Here is a 16,039-nt window from a genome sequence, read left to right as displayed (position 1 = left end):
TTAATGGATGGGTCTGAAGCAGCACTTCCTCCTCGTCCTGCATATCATTTCCCAAACTCATGGGTCTTGGGTCATAACAGAGTCCTATTATCAGGGGCTAGGGAAACCTGGAGTGGTCACCTTCAAAATCTGTCACTTCCCACGGGGTACATCAGATCAGTGAAAGAAAAACAAGGAGGTCAGGTGAAGAGGCAACTCCCCAGCTATCCTGTAATGTTTTGCATTTGCATGACTCTTCACAGTTTTCACAATATTTCCCCACCTGTTATCTCATTCCACTGATGAGGAATCTAAATCTTAAAGAGGCTGAGGGATCCCAGAGGTCAAGTTCACATGGCCAAGCAGAGACAGCCATTCCCAACCCCATGCACTACTCTTTTTCTATCACTTTTCCCACAAGGTTGTGGAAAAGCAAAGCAAAACTAAATCCAACTGAAGGCTGAAGCACCAGTTCTGGTCTTTAAGTTCCTCCCCACCTCCCCTAACTCACTCTCCTGGAGAAGTGGTGTGGATAATAAACACCACTATTCAATATTTATGAAATCCAGTTTTTCTGCAAATATATCAGCAGACAAGTTCAGTGGAGGGAACAAATTCTATCAGGAGCTCGTCACACAGCAATCTGTTCCAGTGGCCACGTACAGGCATCTCCCTGAATGATAAACACCCCCACGGGGCTGTGGCAGGGCTGCCTGCGAGGAGGACAGGAGCCTACCACCCCACCCTCCCCCGACCAGGTATCAAGGGGTCAGCCGTCCTTACCACCATGACCTTTCTCTTTGTGTTCTTCATTTCTGCAGGGAAAAGGATAGAAGTTAAGCTTCTTGGACACTAAATTGACCTTAAAATTCTACCTCCACCTTGAGATCTAATTTTCTCTGAGCTTAGTATTGCAGGCACAGCAAAGAATTTTCTGTCCCTAGACATGTTTGTTGACATCCTTCCATCTTCTCAGAAACACACACACATCATACACAATTACAACAATTTTAGAATTCTTTTTCCATGTTATTGCTATTACTAGAAATTAACTTTTAAATGACTTTATCCATGCATGCTAAGTCGCTTTAGTTGTGTCCGACTCTTTGCAACTCTATGGACTATAGCCAGCCGCGCTCCTTTGTCCATGAGACTTTCCAGGCAAGAATACTGGAGTGGGTTGCCATGCCTTTCTCTAGGGGATCTTCCCAACCGGGGGATCAAACCCAAGTCTCCTGCATTGCAGGCAGATTCTTTACTGTCTGAGCCACCAGAGAAGCCTGGTGCCACTGGGAAGCCCAAAATGGCTTTATAGGTAAATAAGAAAGTTGAGGTTGCTACATTGGTTGTGTGAGGATTCTTTGCATCCTTATGTCCTTTTAAAAAAGTAACTAGGATGAGAGATAGTCTGTGAAAACTCTCATGTATTACAACTATCTCATTTGATATGATCACTAACTACTACAGTCAAATTTCTAACCCTGTTTAGACATCCCTTGTGCATGTCACATGCATGCACCAATGGCTGGAATGGTGAGAGCAACCATTTATCAAAAACACTCTTTCCAGTTCTTTGTACCGTCCCTCCCCATAACTTGAATTCTCCCTGAGGCCACAGCTTTGGTGGCAGTGGTGATCTCTCCTCAGATGGACCTTGCTCTATTCACCAGTGCCCTGAAATCACTCAAGTCTCCCAGCTCGTCTGACTGCACCCAGCCCTCATTTCTTTTTTTTTTTTTTTCCAGCCCTCATTTCTAAGTAGCCTAACCTAAATAACATGAGAGAATGACCAAATCCATTACACTCTGAGAATAAAGTATCATTTATCCGTAAACAAAGAGACATTGGTCTAATACAGAGCACTAGCTGTCCCCTCTGTGTGTGGCAGTGCATAGATTCTGTGTTTAACCCACAGAGAATTCTCCATTCCTGACCTGGTTGGTGGGGAACAGACCTTTAGATGCTGATGTTGGACTGACTGGAGGAGACTCAGTAAGAAACAGGCAGGACCAAGTGAGAGATCCAAGTGGGCCAAAGGCCCCTTGCAGCCCACCCTGCCCTCCCCTCCCTCCAGGTGCGTGTGACCTCTGTTTCATTTCATCCACAGATGACGTGGCAGAAAACCTACCAAGACAGGACCGTGCCCTGATTTTCCACAAAGTTGGAGTGCTTTTATCTATTAGATTGGCCGAAAAGTTCGTTTGGTTTTTTCCACAAGATGTTACAGAAAAAACCTGATTGAACTTTTTGGCCAACCCAAGAGTACAAGAGAGCCAGCAAAAAAAACAAGAGCAACCAGCAAAGGTAACTGGCATCATACGTACCTAGTTTCTTCACCCTGTGAGGGGAGAAAGGGTGGACAAGAGTTAAACCGAGAGTGTTCTGCCCTGGTTTACATGTGACAACATGGAAGCCTTTGGGCACCTGTGTCCCCCAGGATTCAGAGTTTGTTTAAGAGAAGGACCAGGGCTGGGGACTAAAGTGAAGACTGGACTCCGAGCCCTGCTTCATCACTATTGGGTTGGGACTAAGGAGGTTCTGAGAATTTGATGAGCTTGAAAACTACTGCTTTCTAGAACTTCAGGGACTCTATTTCCTCTGACACACTGAGGGAGGGCCATGAACACCCCCCCAGATGGCTGGGCCATTCTTCCTGGCTGGGCTTCTTCCCCAGCAGCCATCTGACCAGGAGGGGTGGCTCACCCCGGGAAGGTTCTCCTACTAGGAGTTAAATTTTGGCTTTCTGTAACAGGAAGAGCTGGATGCTTGGATGTTAAGACCCTTCCCATGATAATCTTGAATTCTGTAGTTCTGTGACTTTAATTTTATTGTTTCTGGACAAATGTTGGTTGCCATATGATACAACAAATTGCCAGAGAGGCCAGGTCTGAGTCTGAATCACTAGCTAGTTTTTCCTTTTTAAGTCAACCTTGTTGAAAACAATATTTCAAATGTAAATGAAGGCAACCAGGTTCAAGGTGCATATTTAACCACAAATTGCATGTGAGTTGCAGTGTCTACGGGATTACTTCCTTTAAGAACTTCTGCCCAAATCCCATTGCAGGGCACCACCATCCTTACAAGCTTAAGCATCACTCTTTTGGAGCCAGTTTTTTTTCTCAAATCAATTTGTGAGTAGAGTCCAAATAAAATTGCCTTTTTTAATTTCAGCAGATGCTCAGGGATTTCTTACCTTTAAGTCAAGGTTGCCAATAGCAACGAACGTCCCCAATAAATATGGCAAAATGCAATGCACATCTTTATGCTAATACCTTATACTTTTATACAGTCTTTCATCCATAGACTTAAAATTATTTGACAGTACTAGTTAATCTTCAAAATACCTTTAAAAGATGCATGAATCATATCACCCTTTCTTTTTGCCAGTGAGAAATTCCAAAATTGGAGGTTCCAATACCACAAGATACTTGAGTGTAGAGCTAAACTTGGAATCTAAAGTCCTATACTCACTGGGACTCTGCCATGAAAAATCATGCAACAAGATTTTAAAAACTAGTGTATTATGCATTTACTCGACATCAGGAACAGTGCTAAGTGCTTCCTTTGCATTTGCTCATTTAATTGTTTGGTTTTCAAATAAATTGAGATTCACAGAGGTTGTCATTGCTTAAAACCATGTACCCAGAAAATGGTAGAGCCAAGATTTGAACCCTAGCCTTAGCTGACTCCAAAGCACAGGCTGAGAAACCCTCGTGTTCTCATTGTAAGAGCTACCGAGACTCAAGAAACTGGCTCTGGAGAATCTTGTAACAATTCAATGCTTTCTGCACTTCACTCTAGTACCTCCCTTTAGCTGGTAATAGACACTCTGTAGAGCATCATTGACAGAGGCATATTAGTGACCCGGTGAGGATCCAAGGGAGAGGAAGCAGACTTGCGTTTACAGCCCTCGAGAAGGAGGGATCAGGGCCACGTGCAAAAGAACAATGATTATTTAGTCACACCAAAGCCCAGTTGAGTCACTGGAACCAAAAGCTTAATTTCCTTATTAGTTTCTCCTGCTTCCTCTAATTCCATCCCATTCTTTAAATATTCCACAAATAACAGCACAGCATATTCCACTGCTACTCATGACTGGCCTTGTTTCTGAAGCTTTTATCCAGGACAAGTTTACCAAGAAGTTGAAACCCCAATTTCACTGAGAACACATGAAGGACAGGCAGGTGCCAGGGAAAAGCAAAGGAAGGGTTTTCTGGTCTTGCAGTTGGTGAAGGAGGTCCACCAGGACAAGGAGAGCTGGATGCCTTCTCCATATCTCTGTTTGCTTCCTTCATTCCAGACACCCTCTCTACCCTGTGGAGAAATCCGAACTATCTTTTCATCTCCAGACATCACCAGAAGCAGTGACCTCTGTAAGGAAATGATGGAAGGAACCCAGCCCCCTGGCAACTTACAGAGGTTTCTTGTGCTTTTCAGTCTTGCAGGGACAGGGTCTGTGGATGGCTTTGGCCAGCAAGATGATCATGGACACCAGGAGACCCAGAAGCAACATGGAGCCCAAAGTGATGACAAAAGGCACATACCAGGCAGATGGAGAATACACGTTCTTCCTCAGGATCTGGTAGGTGATCCTTGGCTTGAATGATAGAAGCAGGAGAGTGAGTGGAGGCTGGTGGTGTCTTTGACTTCAGCACCCTCTCATGTTGGGTGGCTGAGTGTTCATTCTGCTGTTTGTTCTTGCTCTAAATATCTGATATCTGTGTGCTCATCATTCTAGTTGCTTTAACCCATCACCTTATTTATAGTCTTGCCATATATCATCCAAGGAAATGGCAACCCACTTCATTATTCTTGCCTGGAAAATCCTATGGACAGAAGAGCCTGGAGGGCTACAGTCCATAGGGTCACAACAGTCAGACATGACTTAGCAACCAAACCACCATACATCATCCATTAGACCAAAGCCTAGAAAATGTAGGGAGCTGGGAAGCAACTCTAGGCTTAATTTCATTCACTGTCTTCCCCTTTCCCAAAGATAAAAAGTCCATTGGCATTTTTTCCCTCCCAAATCATGGCATAGTCTAGGGACTAATTTAGCCGTTGTCTTTCACTGGGAAGGCATGAGCCATGAAAGTTGGTTTTTTGTTGTTTTTTTTAAAATACTTTGTAGGCTTCTCAGTGTTCACTCAGTACCAGCTGCATTGCCAGCTGAGCAGGCTGTTATCACAGTGAGACCTCAAGTTCAGTGTTTGCTTCCCGAGAGGGAGACAGATAACAAACAAGTTATAGAGATTTCCAGATGGGGGATGTCACAACTGGGTTGTGTAATAAGTCCCAGAAAGATGGTGGTTCCTTATTCAGAGGCACCAACTGGCTCCTGCCATCACTGAAAGCCCTTGAGGTCACCTAATGCCTCCAATCATTGGAAGGAGAGGAGAGGAACATTGAGCAGCTCTTGGTAAGACTTTGAGGAGCAGAATTTGAACACCTATCATAGGTTGCTTTCTGAGGTTCTAATTCCTTCTGGTGTTCTCCAATTGTGGGGCTGCTGGCCAAGGGCACAACTTTTACTAGGAGCAGAAGGAAAGGGGACAAAAGTGTCTGTATGAATAGAAGTCAGTTGATCAAGGAGTCAGGGGTGATAATCCCCTTGTCAGATTCTAAGACTCTCCCCTCCTTTATCACACTGATTCTATTGTGGCACCTGCTTATTTTCTTCCTATTGTTTAGGACAATTTGTAGTTAGTTTATTAGTTTGCATCCCTGCTTATAATCCGTCTCCCCCTCTGAATCAGAGCTGCTCAAACTTTAGTGCAATCAAAAGGCTTATTGAAAACACAGATTTCTGGACTCCATCTGCAGAGTTTCTCATCCAGTATACCTGGGGATGTGAAATTCCAGGTTTCAGCATTCTTCCCTGGAGGTCATGGTGATGATCATGGTTGGGGGAGGTATAACTTTAATGTTCTGAGGTGGGCTGAAGAATTTGCTCTTCTAACAAATTTTCAGGTGATGATGATGTTGCTAGTCTGGGGACTACACTCAGAACCGCTGACCTATACTAGTAATATAAGCTCCATGAGAGCGGAGATCATTTTTGACTTACTTACCAAAGTGCTTGGTCTGTTATAGGTATTAAATTCGTATCTGCAGATTGAATGAATGGAATTTTTTTGGAGTGGGGTTGGGGAGTAGAGTACAGTTTGGCAAATAATGACTCTTCAAAAGAAGTAGAGAAGAGCATCTGGCAGCTTAGCTGCTCTCATGGACAATGATTCGCTGTAGCTCTTAGGAGCAAGCAGAGGGGCTTTGGAAGGCAGCAACATGTCCATGAATATTGGCTCCTTTGTCACAAGGACTCTGGATGGTCAATACCTGATCTCTCACAAGTCTGCATAAATGCACATCCTTCTTTACCAGATTAGAAAAAGTTAATGGTGCTATAAGCCCAAGGTCTCACCCAGATCTTTTTCTACCACCCACTGGCTAATCCTATCCAATCCATGGTTGGTGGTCCTGTCAGTATCCTAACACTTCAACTCTTTTCAGTCCATCCCATATTTCTTCTAGGTCAAAGGGTCCCACCAATATCAATCACAGGGGATGTATCTGAGAAGTCCAGCTCCCAGAGCCCTTACCTTGGTAGTTGTGGTGATAAATGTGGTTAGGTGAGGAATGACACTAATACTCAGTGTCACGGTCCCAGTTTCAACAAGAGCCCCGGCTCTCTTCCTGCCGGACAGCAAGTTGTCATCGGTTATGTAGACAAGCAGTTTGTAGTTCCAGACCTTATCAAGCCCACTAGCATAGTCAAAGCGAGTCGCCAGGATCAGGCTTGTAACATTGGACCCAGCATTGGGAGAGAGAGTGAAATGATTGTTGATGTTTCCTAAATGAGATTTGATGCAAGGATTTTGGGAAAAGGAAGAAAAGAGCATGAGAAATAAAGGTTTAAAAGAAAACCCCATCCAGTCTTTTTCCTTAAACATCCACACCGCAGATGTAGATTGTTTCTGATGTACCAGGGTGGGGTCAATGATAGAATATGGTCCTTAACTGCCCCAGAGATTTCATGAGTGAAATCTGGTTGTGTTGCTCACAACCAGTGTGGCTGCAGTGGAAACAAGAGCAGAAAAGGGCACTGGCACATGTGTCTCAGGAGAATGGCCGTCATCCTGCTGAGCGTCAGGCAGAAACCTAACAATCCTGGCGCGGTCAGTGACACCGTCCGCATTCGTTTAGTAACCATGTGTAGCTCATGCTCAGACCAATCAGTGGGCAGCAAGAAGGAAGGGGGGCCACGGTCCCTAGCCATAGGCCAAATTCACTCCACGCCTTTCATGGAACGTGGCTGGTCACACCGGTGACAGATGACCCTGGAGTCCCCAAAAGGAACGTGCCGCCTGCTCAGGCAGGGACTGTATTCCCCACATCTGCCTCCCTCCACCCTCCCTTGGTGGGGGCTGCAGGCTCACAGTTTCGGGAGCCCGGAGCAGAGAGGCTGCCCCTCCCAAGCAGCCCTTGCTCATTCCTCCAGTGGCTCCAGACTCGTTACCGACTGAAAACCAGTAAAATGGAGCAAGGGATGATGCAATTGTTACTCCCTTAGCAGCGAAGTGCCCCGTTGTAAAGACCTGGAGGGTTCTCAGTATGGATTATTTCCATCTCTGGCAGTTGCAGTTGCTGTCTCCAGGCAGGCTCTGCCCCTGGTGACACAGCCTGCTCGAGAGGCTTCCTGCTGCTTGAGTTCCTGCTCTGCCAGGGCTCAGCGGGTGGCCGAGCTGGATTTTTACTCTCTCACGTGAAATTGCTCTGCTTGTTTGGGTTTAAATCTCTGGCCCCAGCACTTCATTAGATGAGCTATTTTGGTCTCATTTCCATTGAGGGGTGCTCTTTTTTCTCTCTCCCACAATGGTATATTTTTAAAGAGAGAAAATGAATGGAGCAGAAGAGAATTCCTGAGGACACGTTTCAAAATGCATTTAATCTATTTCATCTATTATTATCCAGAGAGAGGTTTGGGATCCCCTGCCCCCACTACAAGCTTGCAGCAAAAGAGCTGGGGGAGGAGTTGAACTAAAATATTTTTTTAACTACACTAATCTGATTCATGAATCATGAGACAGGCTGGGAATGGGAGGGCGGGGAGTCACCATCAAAGGGATTCACCCTTCCTTGGGGCTTTGGGCAGTTAAGTATGGGAGTCTGGGAAGAATTAGGTGAGAAGGGGAAGCCAAGGCAGGAAAGAGGGATTCCAGAACCATTAGACCCCTCAGCCCTGCTTTCCTCATTCAGGACAGCCCACCCCTCACACGGTGCCAGATCAGTATGTGAACTCTGACACCCACCCCTTCTGCCTAAACAGCTGCTGCAGCCTCCAACACCAGGAGCCCTCAGCAAGGACCCAGGAACACTGACATCAGTATCATACCTGCGCCAATGGAGTAACGAAAAGACCTAGGGCTGGAATCAAGGTCAGTACATGTGAGCTTGAAGTTGTGAATATTTGTGCCAACTTTCAGATCCACTGGGATCGCCAGGAAATATGAGTTTGGCGTACAAATTGGTTTTTCATCATTTTCTTCAATGATGTTCACAGTAACCTAGAGCAGCAAGAAAGTGGCCTTGTGAAGTAGTTATCGTTTAGTTCTTACTGTGTGCCAGGCACTGGGCTGTGCGCTTTTTGTGAATTAGTGAGGTTTAACCTCACCCAAGATAGATAATATGATTATTCCCACTTTATAGATGGGGGCAGCTGAGGCTTAGGGAGATTAGGTAATTGACCTAAGGCTATTCATTCAGTTGGTGAGTGGTGGAACTGGGATTTGAACTCAGGTCTGCCCTATTCCAAGTCCTATGTTATTAACTTTATCAAGTGTGTGTATGTGTACATGCATGTGTGCATAATATACATAATAATGTGTTTCCACACCTCTCACGCACATGCATCTAGACACATGCACTCATCCCCAGATGATGCTGAGTTGTTTTTTCAGTAACAGTGATGGATGTGTGGTGACCCTCCTATGCTTCCTTGCTTGCTGCCTCTCTGAGTTGGAAGTTCTGTCTTTAACTTTGGAAGATAAAGCAATGGCTCTCAACACTGGTTCCTCTTGTCTGGCCCACTCCAGACCAAATGAATTAGACTCTGTGGAAGTTGGTGCCCAGGCCTGATTTTTCACGTTCCCCGGCTGATTCTAACATGCAGTCGGGGTTGACAACCACTGGGATAGAAGGAGGCGCTCCGGCTTAGCCAGGCTCTCATCTGTAACCCAGGCTATCAGCACCACACTGAGCTGGTGGTGCTGGCAGGCCACAAGCAGGAGCCAGCCTGTTCTCTTTCATCACCATCTTTTATGCCTGGTGAATTGGAATATGGACTAGGATGCCTGCCAGCACAGAACATTGAATGTCAGCCCTGAAAGGGACTTATGTGATCATCACCCTTTTTAAAAGCTTATGAATTTTTGAGTCGTATTCATTCTACCTTTGAAATTTGGGGATTTCAGTTACTCCTGAGCCTGGCAATAAATTGAAATGTTCTCTCTAGTTAGCTCCCAAAGTGGACTCCATTCATTCCTCTCAAAAACCCAACCTAACAAACACAACAATTACCTTCAACTAAGCACATACTAGCAACGCTGAGTCTTACACATCGTTAAAAACATTGTCCCATTAATTCAAAGCAGGTCATCAGAGGAACTGGACTATTCAGGCATTGGGTTAGGAGGTGATTCTCCAGGTGAGAGAGAGAAATCAGGGTACAAAGATAAGCATTGCTCAGACCCCCTTGGAAAATTGGGATCAAAGTTGAAAAACGAACTCTGCTTCCTGACTCTGAACCAGTCATTCTCTCTATCACACAGGGATGCCTGCTGCTAGCTGAGTTCATTTTGCCTTATGCTTTTTCACTTTATTAACGAGAAAGACCAAGAAATATTTCCCTCTTTGTGGCCCTCATATTATCCTCAAATAGTCCTAAACACTGTTAGCACAGATCACTTAAACCCAGGCTCCTCAAAGTCTGGCTGTGGACTAGCTGTGTAGGCACCACGTGGAAGCATGTCAGAAACAGAGGTTCTCAGGCCCTACTCAGACCTCCTGACTCAGAAAAGCATGCAACCGGATTCTCAGCATCTAACGTGGCAGAGCAATATAGCCCCAGGTCTAGCCAGATAGTATTTTTTAAGACCTAGCTCACCTGCTGTGATGGGGGTGGGGTAGGAATAGGGGAAAACATGGAATACTTGGGGGTGATGCACAGCACCAGCCCACCTCAAAAGCAAGGGGAGATTTAAGAGCAACAGAAGGAAGCTTGTCCGCCAGGGCAGCCTTCCATCTCAGTGCTTCTCCCAGTCACACACAAACGTGGGCTTACAGATGTCAATCTTTCTTTCCTGGCACTCCAGTGTGTGTCTGATTGTGCTGTGTGGGATACCATTAGCCATTTCCTGCAGGAGGTGCCCTTTTAAGATTCTTTATTGCTACAGCCACACCTGGAGGGTGCCAGGGAGACCCAAAGCCAACCACTTGGATGCGTGTGAATGCACCACAGCCCCACTCACAGTGACTGAGCTGCTGTCCTCGCTGTTGGTGGCCTGGATTCTGAGAATATAGACAGGGATTGTTTCATAGTCTGCTTTAGTCACCAGCTGGAGTTCTCCCGTTTGGGGATTAATCCAAAATATATTTGGGTACTGCTGGCTGGCCCCTCCAGCTGAGATGGAGTATGTGATGCGGCTCTGGGGGAAGTCTTTATCTGTCGCTTGCACTTGTCCAACCCGGGTTCTAGCTGGAAGAATAAAGTACCTGTGATTACTCCTGAGAATAATATCTGAGGTTAGTCCTGCTTCGGGGGTGAGGGGAGGAACCAGGAGCAGACATTCTGAGTGCCATGGGCCGACAGACTTTTGGAGGCCTCTTTGCTGTTCAAACTCTGTGTTTTACATCTTCAATTCTATTACATGCAAATTACATCAATGACACCCACCAGGAAACTGGCCATGTGATCCAAGCAATACTGTGAAGTGTAAAAGACAATTCATGCCTTTATATAGACTCCAAGTATGCCAATTATTATGTGATCATAACACTGGAAAGAACATCCTCCCATATACATCTTTGTGCAGCAGTGTTGTCTTTTTTATTTTTCAGATTTTCTCTAATGAGCCTGGGGTGCTCTTATAAGCAAAATAAAAACTAATTTTTAAGGGTTTAGCCACAAGATGATTAGAATATTTTTGATTTTTAAATCCTGTTCCATTTGGCTTATTTTACAAATCTTGTTGGTGGGGCTGCTAAAATTCTGTCTTGCTTGTTTTGTAGAAGTTCTTCCTCGTAAGTTACACTCCTCAAGGGCAGAATTTTCTTTTATTCAAATACATAGGCTGGCACTATGTGCTTGACTCAAAACAGGTGATTAAGAACTGTATCAGGATCTATAAATTCATAAAAAGCCCATTCCTGTTGCATTTGTTCTTCACTGGGTGAAGCGTAAGGAACTAAAAGCATTTTCTTGAGACCCGCTGTTTGTGTTTAGTTTAAAATGTAATGTCGGGAAATGGAGCTCAAAATGAAGAGAGAGAATGAAACAAAGAAGAGATGATTTTAGAGGCAGAGTTTTGGTTCTGTTTGGTTTTTAGTACAGAAGTAGCCACAATCAAAGGCTGTGATAAACTCTGATTATTCTAGAGTTAACAGTGTTCTCTTCAAACTAGGAGAAACAGGGAGAAACCCAGCCTGATTGGAAGGAGCCTACAGAAATCGAGGAGTCCTAAAGGGTGGGAAAAAAAGGCCTCCAGGGAATCCTGAAATGGAGAAGAAAGCATCTTTATTTTGTTTGTAAATGAGAGAAATCTAGAAATGGGAAGCCTTCTATTTTTAAATCTCAATTCTGAGTGAGCTGGATAAAAATCACAATGGAGACCAAGGGAAAACTTAGGCTGCAAAAAGAGAGGATTAGCAGAATCAGGCACCCAGACAAAGAGGCAATCAGGGGGTTCAGAGAAATGCAGTTTAGTCAACAGTTTTTAAAATCTAGATTTCACTTGAAGGGCTCCTCCACAGTGAGGACAATTTAAAAAGAAGTAAGAGATGCAGTAAACAGGAATCAGCGGTGATTTGCTGTGCATAATACCACCAGGGCCTCTGGCAGGGAGCCTGCCTCCGCCCAAGTGCCTCCATATGAACGGGTCCCTCAAGGGCCCTGCAGTCCTGTCTTGTAGGTTACTTACGTGGGCTCAGTTCTGACACGGCAAATACATAGGACGGACTATGAAAGACAAGAGGAAACTCATTTTCTGGGCTTGTTAAGATATAAATGTAGATGTTATCTATAAGTAGAAATAGGAAAAACATTAAGTCACAATACAGGCATCCCTCGATCTGTTGCACTTTATTGTAGTTTGCAGATAACTGCATTTTTTGCAAATTGAAGGTTGTGGCAACCCTATGTCAAGCAAGTTGAAAAATATGGCACTGTTTTTCCAACAGCATTTGCCCACTTTTGTGTCTCTGTGTCACATTTTGGTGTTTCTTGCAGTATTCCAGACTTCTTCATCATTATTATATTGTTATGGTAATCTTTGATCCATTAACTTTGATGTTACCATTGCAAAAAGATTATGACTCACTAAAGGTTCAGGTGATGGCTAGCATTTTTAAACAATAAAGTGTTTTTAATTAAAGTATGTTCATTACTTAAAATTTTTTATTATTGTTATTTTGGCTGTGCCATGCAGCTTATGGGATCTTAGTTCCCTGACTAGGGGTCAGACTCATGCCCCCTGCATTGGAGGTGCAGAGTCGTAACCATCTGACCCCCAGGGAAACCCCTGTACATTATTTTTTCAGACATAGAGCTATTGCACACTTAACGAACTACAGCATAGTGTAAATATAACTTATATGCACTGGGAAACCAAAAAAATCCATGTGACCCGCTCTATTGCTTTGTGCCAAGTCAAAGGCTTTGAACGGGAACTCGACAACTATGAGGAGACACAGATATGGGGCTTTAAGTAAGGAAGTATTATGATGACATTTGTGTTTCCTGAAAATCACTGTCAGAAATGTGATGGGTGTGTTGGAAATGGGCAAGGCTAAAGGTGGGCAGAAAGACTCTTAAAGGACTCTCAGCATTGTAATTCAGCTACAGAAGAGGAGGTTCTGCATTAGAGCAGTACTAGTAGGATGGGGATGGGGTACGGTGGAGGGGGAGACACCAGGTCGTTGAGATTTTAGTAGGTGACACAGAAGAAAGGATTTGGAGACTGATTAACTGTTCTTGGTGAAGGACAAGAGGAGACTGGTCTGATTCTCAAGTGTTGGAGGTGTTGTAAGTCTCCTTTTGCATATCAATACATCCCTAGCCCAGGACCGAGCATGGTCTAACACAGTTTAGTCACTGCAATTGAAGGAAGATGCTTTATGAAATAAACCAAAATGATACTTGCTTTTATAGTAAGGAGCAGCAACGTCCTGTACCTGAATTATCATGGTGTATTTATTGCCGGCTGCTAGATTACTTGGATTTTCATAATCTAGATCACCAATCAACTAGATTAAAACAGAGAGATCAGATTACACAGAATAAACAATCCTTTTAATTGAACTGACATTTTCATATACTGTTGGTGTACATGTAAATTGCAAAACCTTTCTGAAAAGTTTTTTGCCCATAGAAGGAGCTTTGAAAAGTTATGTCCATACCCTTGCTCACTACTAGAGGACTTATTTGATAGAATTTGTCAAGGGACAGAATCTATGTTTAGAGATGTTCATCAAGCACTATTGTCCAGCCTAGGCTCAAGACTTAAAGTAAGTTGAAGAGAAATGTGATACAGAATCCTACATGCAGGGCTATTTCCATCATTTAGAATATTTATGGATATATGTATAGACTATACATAAAATTTATGCACAGGGAAGCAGACAAGAAGGAAACATATCAACATGTTAATAGTGCTTATTACTGAATAGTAATGCTTTCCTGTGTTTCCTAGTATAGTGAACATGTATTAATTTCTTAAACAGAAAAATATAGAAGTTATTTTTAGTTGATGTGATGAATAAAATTGGTATAACTCTTGAGGGTGGGAGGTGAAGAAGGGGGTACATGAGATGATGGTTGGTGGGCTGCTTGTTCTTCCTGAGGCCTTATCTCTGACGCAAAGACCACCTCCCCCATCAAGACCACTCCCTTTAAGACCCCCACCTCCCCTGCCCTTCTATCTTTCTCCTCCTTTGTTCCCACAACCGTCCCGTGGGAACCTTGTTGTGAAAGATCTCACACAGCTCATTGAGACCCGCCTTTCATGCCCATGTTCTTCCATTTCTGTATTGGCCCCCATGGAGATACTCCTCTTTTTCTCATCCTCCTTTGGGTCTCCCATGGTCCTACAGTGTGGAATTTAGCAAGACACACTCATGACCCCAGGCCCTGCTCTCTCTCAACTCACACCTCTATGGCCAGGATGGAGCCCTGAAACAAACAAAAGTGCTTGAGCCCAGAGGGAACAGAGGTGACTGTGGAGGCAGCTAACCAAACTCACAGGCTGCAAACTGCAAGCCATGCAAGAGAGAATCCAATCCTTAGCACCCCAAGCATAACCATGCATAACAAACAATTCCTGGAACTTGGGTAAAATAAAGAACAAATGGGGAAAACAGAGTCACTATCAGTTTGTCAGTTACAGTCAGTCGGAGAGGAAGTTACTTCGGAAATTTCTCTCTGTGGGGCAGCGGGAGCACTATGCATGTTAGACCAACCTCCCCAATGCCCTTTCTTTGGTGCAATGCCCATTAACTGACCACGATTTTCCCAGAGCCAGCTGGATCCTGTAAAAACCTGCTGCCTCTCCCCACTCCAGATGGCGTGGTGAAGTTGAATCGGTTGTTTGGTGCTTCGCTGTCATCATCAAAGCAGAACTTGTTCAGGTCCAGAAGCGACGTCCCCCTGGCTGCTCTCTCAGGCACCATAATGCTGGCAAAAAGACACGATTCAATATTTTCCCCAACAAATGGTGACTGAGTGTTCCTTCTAACATAGGCCTTAGGCTAGACAGCCTGACTTTCATTTCAACTGAAAGCAAGTCTGTGGTTAAGGCAGTACCCGCCCAACTGGTGTCCCCGCTCTGCCCTTGCCTCCTTTCAGAAGATTCTTAGTACAGCAGCCAGAGGGAGCCTGTGAAAAATGTTGTCAGATCATGCCACTTCTCTGCTCCTAAATTCTAAAAGGCTCCTTATTTCACTCCAAGTCCTAACTCTGATCTATAGCATCTTTCATGATGTGTGCCCGCCACTCACCCCTACCCCTTACCTGTCTGAGCTCATCTACTAACTCTTCTTGTTCATTGTCCTTTTGCCCTGGCATCCCTATGCTCCCGGACACTCCCTGGGCCCTGGCCTCAGGGCCACTGCAGTTACTGTGCAATGCTCCTCCCACAAATGTGCACACTGCTTGTTCTTTCTCTTTCTTTAGTCTTGAATCAAATGGCACCTTCTCAGGAGGCTCCCTGGCTACCCGATCTAGAATGTCAACACCCCTTGCCCATTGCTCCCTCTCCCCTTCCCTGCTTTATGTTTAATGCCTGGCACTTATCTTTTTTCAATACACTTATATAGTTTACTTACTTATCCTGTCTATTACCTGTCCCATTCCCCCGACCCCTGGCTCCAAGAATGTAAGCTCCACAAGGATGAAGATCTTTATCTGCTTTGTTCTTGGCATGCTCAGGAAATACTTGTTGAATGAATGAATGGGACTAGTACAGGAGTGAAGAAGAATATAAGGAAATATAAATTCTGTCCCTGCCTGCAAGAGTTGATAATCTGATTGGGAGAGATCCCTGTACCCCTACACCCCTCCACACACATGCTTAGAAGATTAGAAATTCCTCTACTTGTGTTCTCATGACTTCAAAGGCATGGAAGGTCCTCCTCACACCTTAGCATCATTCATTCAATAGAGGCTTATTAAGGGTGGAATTCTGGGTCCCAATCTCAGTTCACTCCTGGAGCGAGGCAAATATTAATAACACGCAAATGAGTAAAGCTGCCGCCAAACTCAGAGCCATCTGGTCAAGCCCAGCTTGGAGTG

General features: G+C 44.5%; 1 protein-coding gene and 1 long non-coding RNA gene across 2 annotated transcripts in view; one reads left to right on the top strand and one right to left on the bottom strand.

The window, feature by feature from the left end:
- The window catches only part of CDHR3 (cadherin related family member 3), a 77,544-nt gene that overhangs the window by 8,215 nt on the left and 53,290 nt on the right, over positions 1 to 16,039 (bottom strand). Inside the window, exons 9-17 of the mRNA XM_055420758.2 lie at positions 14,752 to 14,923; positions 13,395 to 13,497; positions 12,174 to 12,272; positions 10,506 to 10,732; positions 8,372 to 8,543; positions 6,579 to 6,829; positions 4,395 to 4,576; positions 2,304 to 2,317; positions 763 to 794 (exon numbers count right to left, since the gene is read on the bottom strand). Of these exons, the coding sequence (XP_055276733.2) occupies positions 763 to 794; positions 2,304 to 2,317; positions 4,395 to 4,576; positions 6,579 to 6,829; positions 8,372 to 8,543; positions 10,506 to 10,732; positions 12,174 to 12,272; positions 13,395 to 13,497; positions 14,752 to 14,923 (1,252 nt within the window). The remainder of the gene's footprint in view (positions 1 to 762; positions 795 to 2,303; positions 2,318 to 4,394; positions 4,577 to 6,578; positions 6,830 to 8,371; positions 8,544 to 10,505; positions 10,733 to 12,173; positions 12,273 to 13,394; positions 13,498 to 14,751; positions 14,924 to 16,039) is intronic.
- LOC129552386 (uncharacterized) overlaps positions 1 to 16,039 on the top strand; it is a 44,087-nt gene that overhangs the window by 17,816 nt on the left and 10,232 nt on the right. The window contains exons 2-3 of the long non-coding RNA XR_008685232.2: positions 4,417 to 4,561; positions 8,306 to 8,414. This is a non-coding gene — a long non-coding RNA (uncharacterized LOC129552386). The remainder of the gene's footprint in view (positions 1 to 4,416; positions 4,562 to 8,305; positions 8,415 to 16,039) is intronic.

The sequence above is a fragment of the Moschus berezovskii genome, chromosome 3 (genome assembly GCF_049115385.1).
Source record: "Moschus berezovskii isolate FMDL1 chromosome 3, NW_MosBer_1.0, whole genome shotgun sequence".
NCBI classification, from domain to species: domain Eukaryota; kingdom Metazoa; phylum Chordata; class Mammalia; order Artiodactyla; family Moschidae; genus Moschus; species Moschus berezovskii.
The sequence above is the reverse complement of the archived record's forward strand: the minus strand, read 5'-3'. Positions and strand labels throughout refer to the sequence as shown.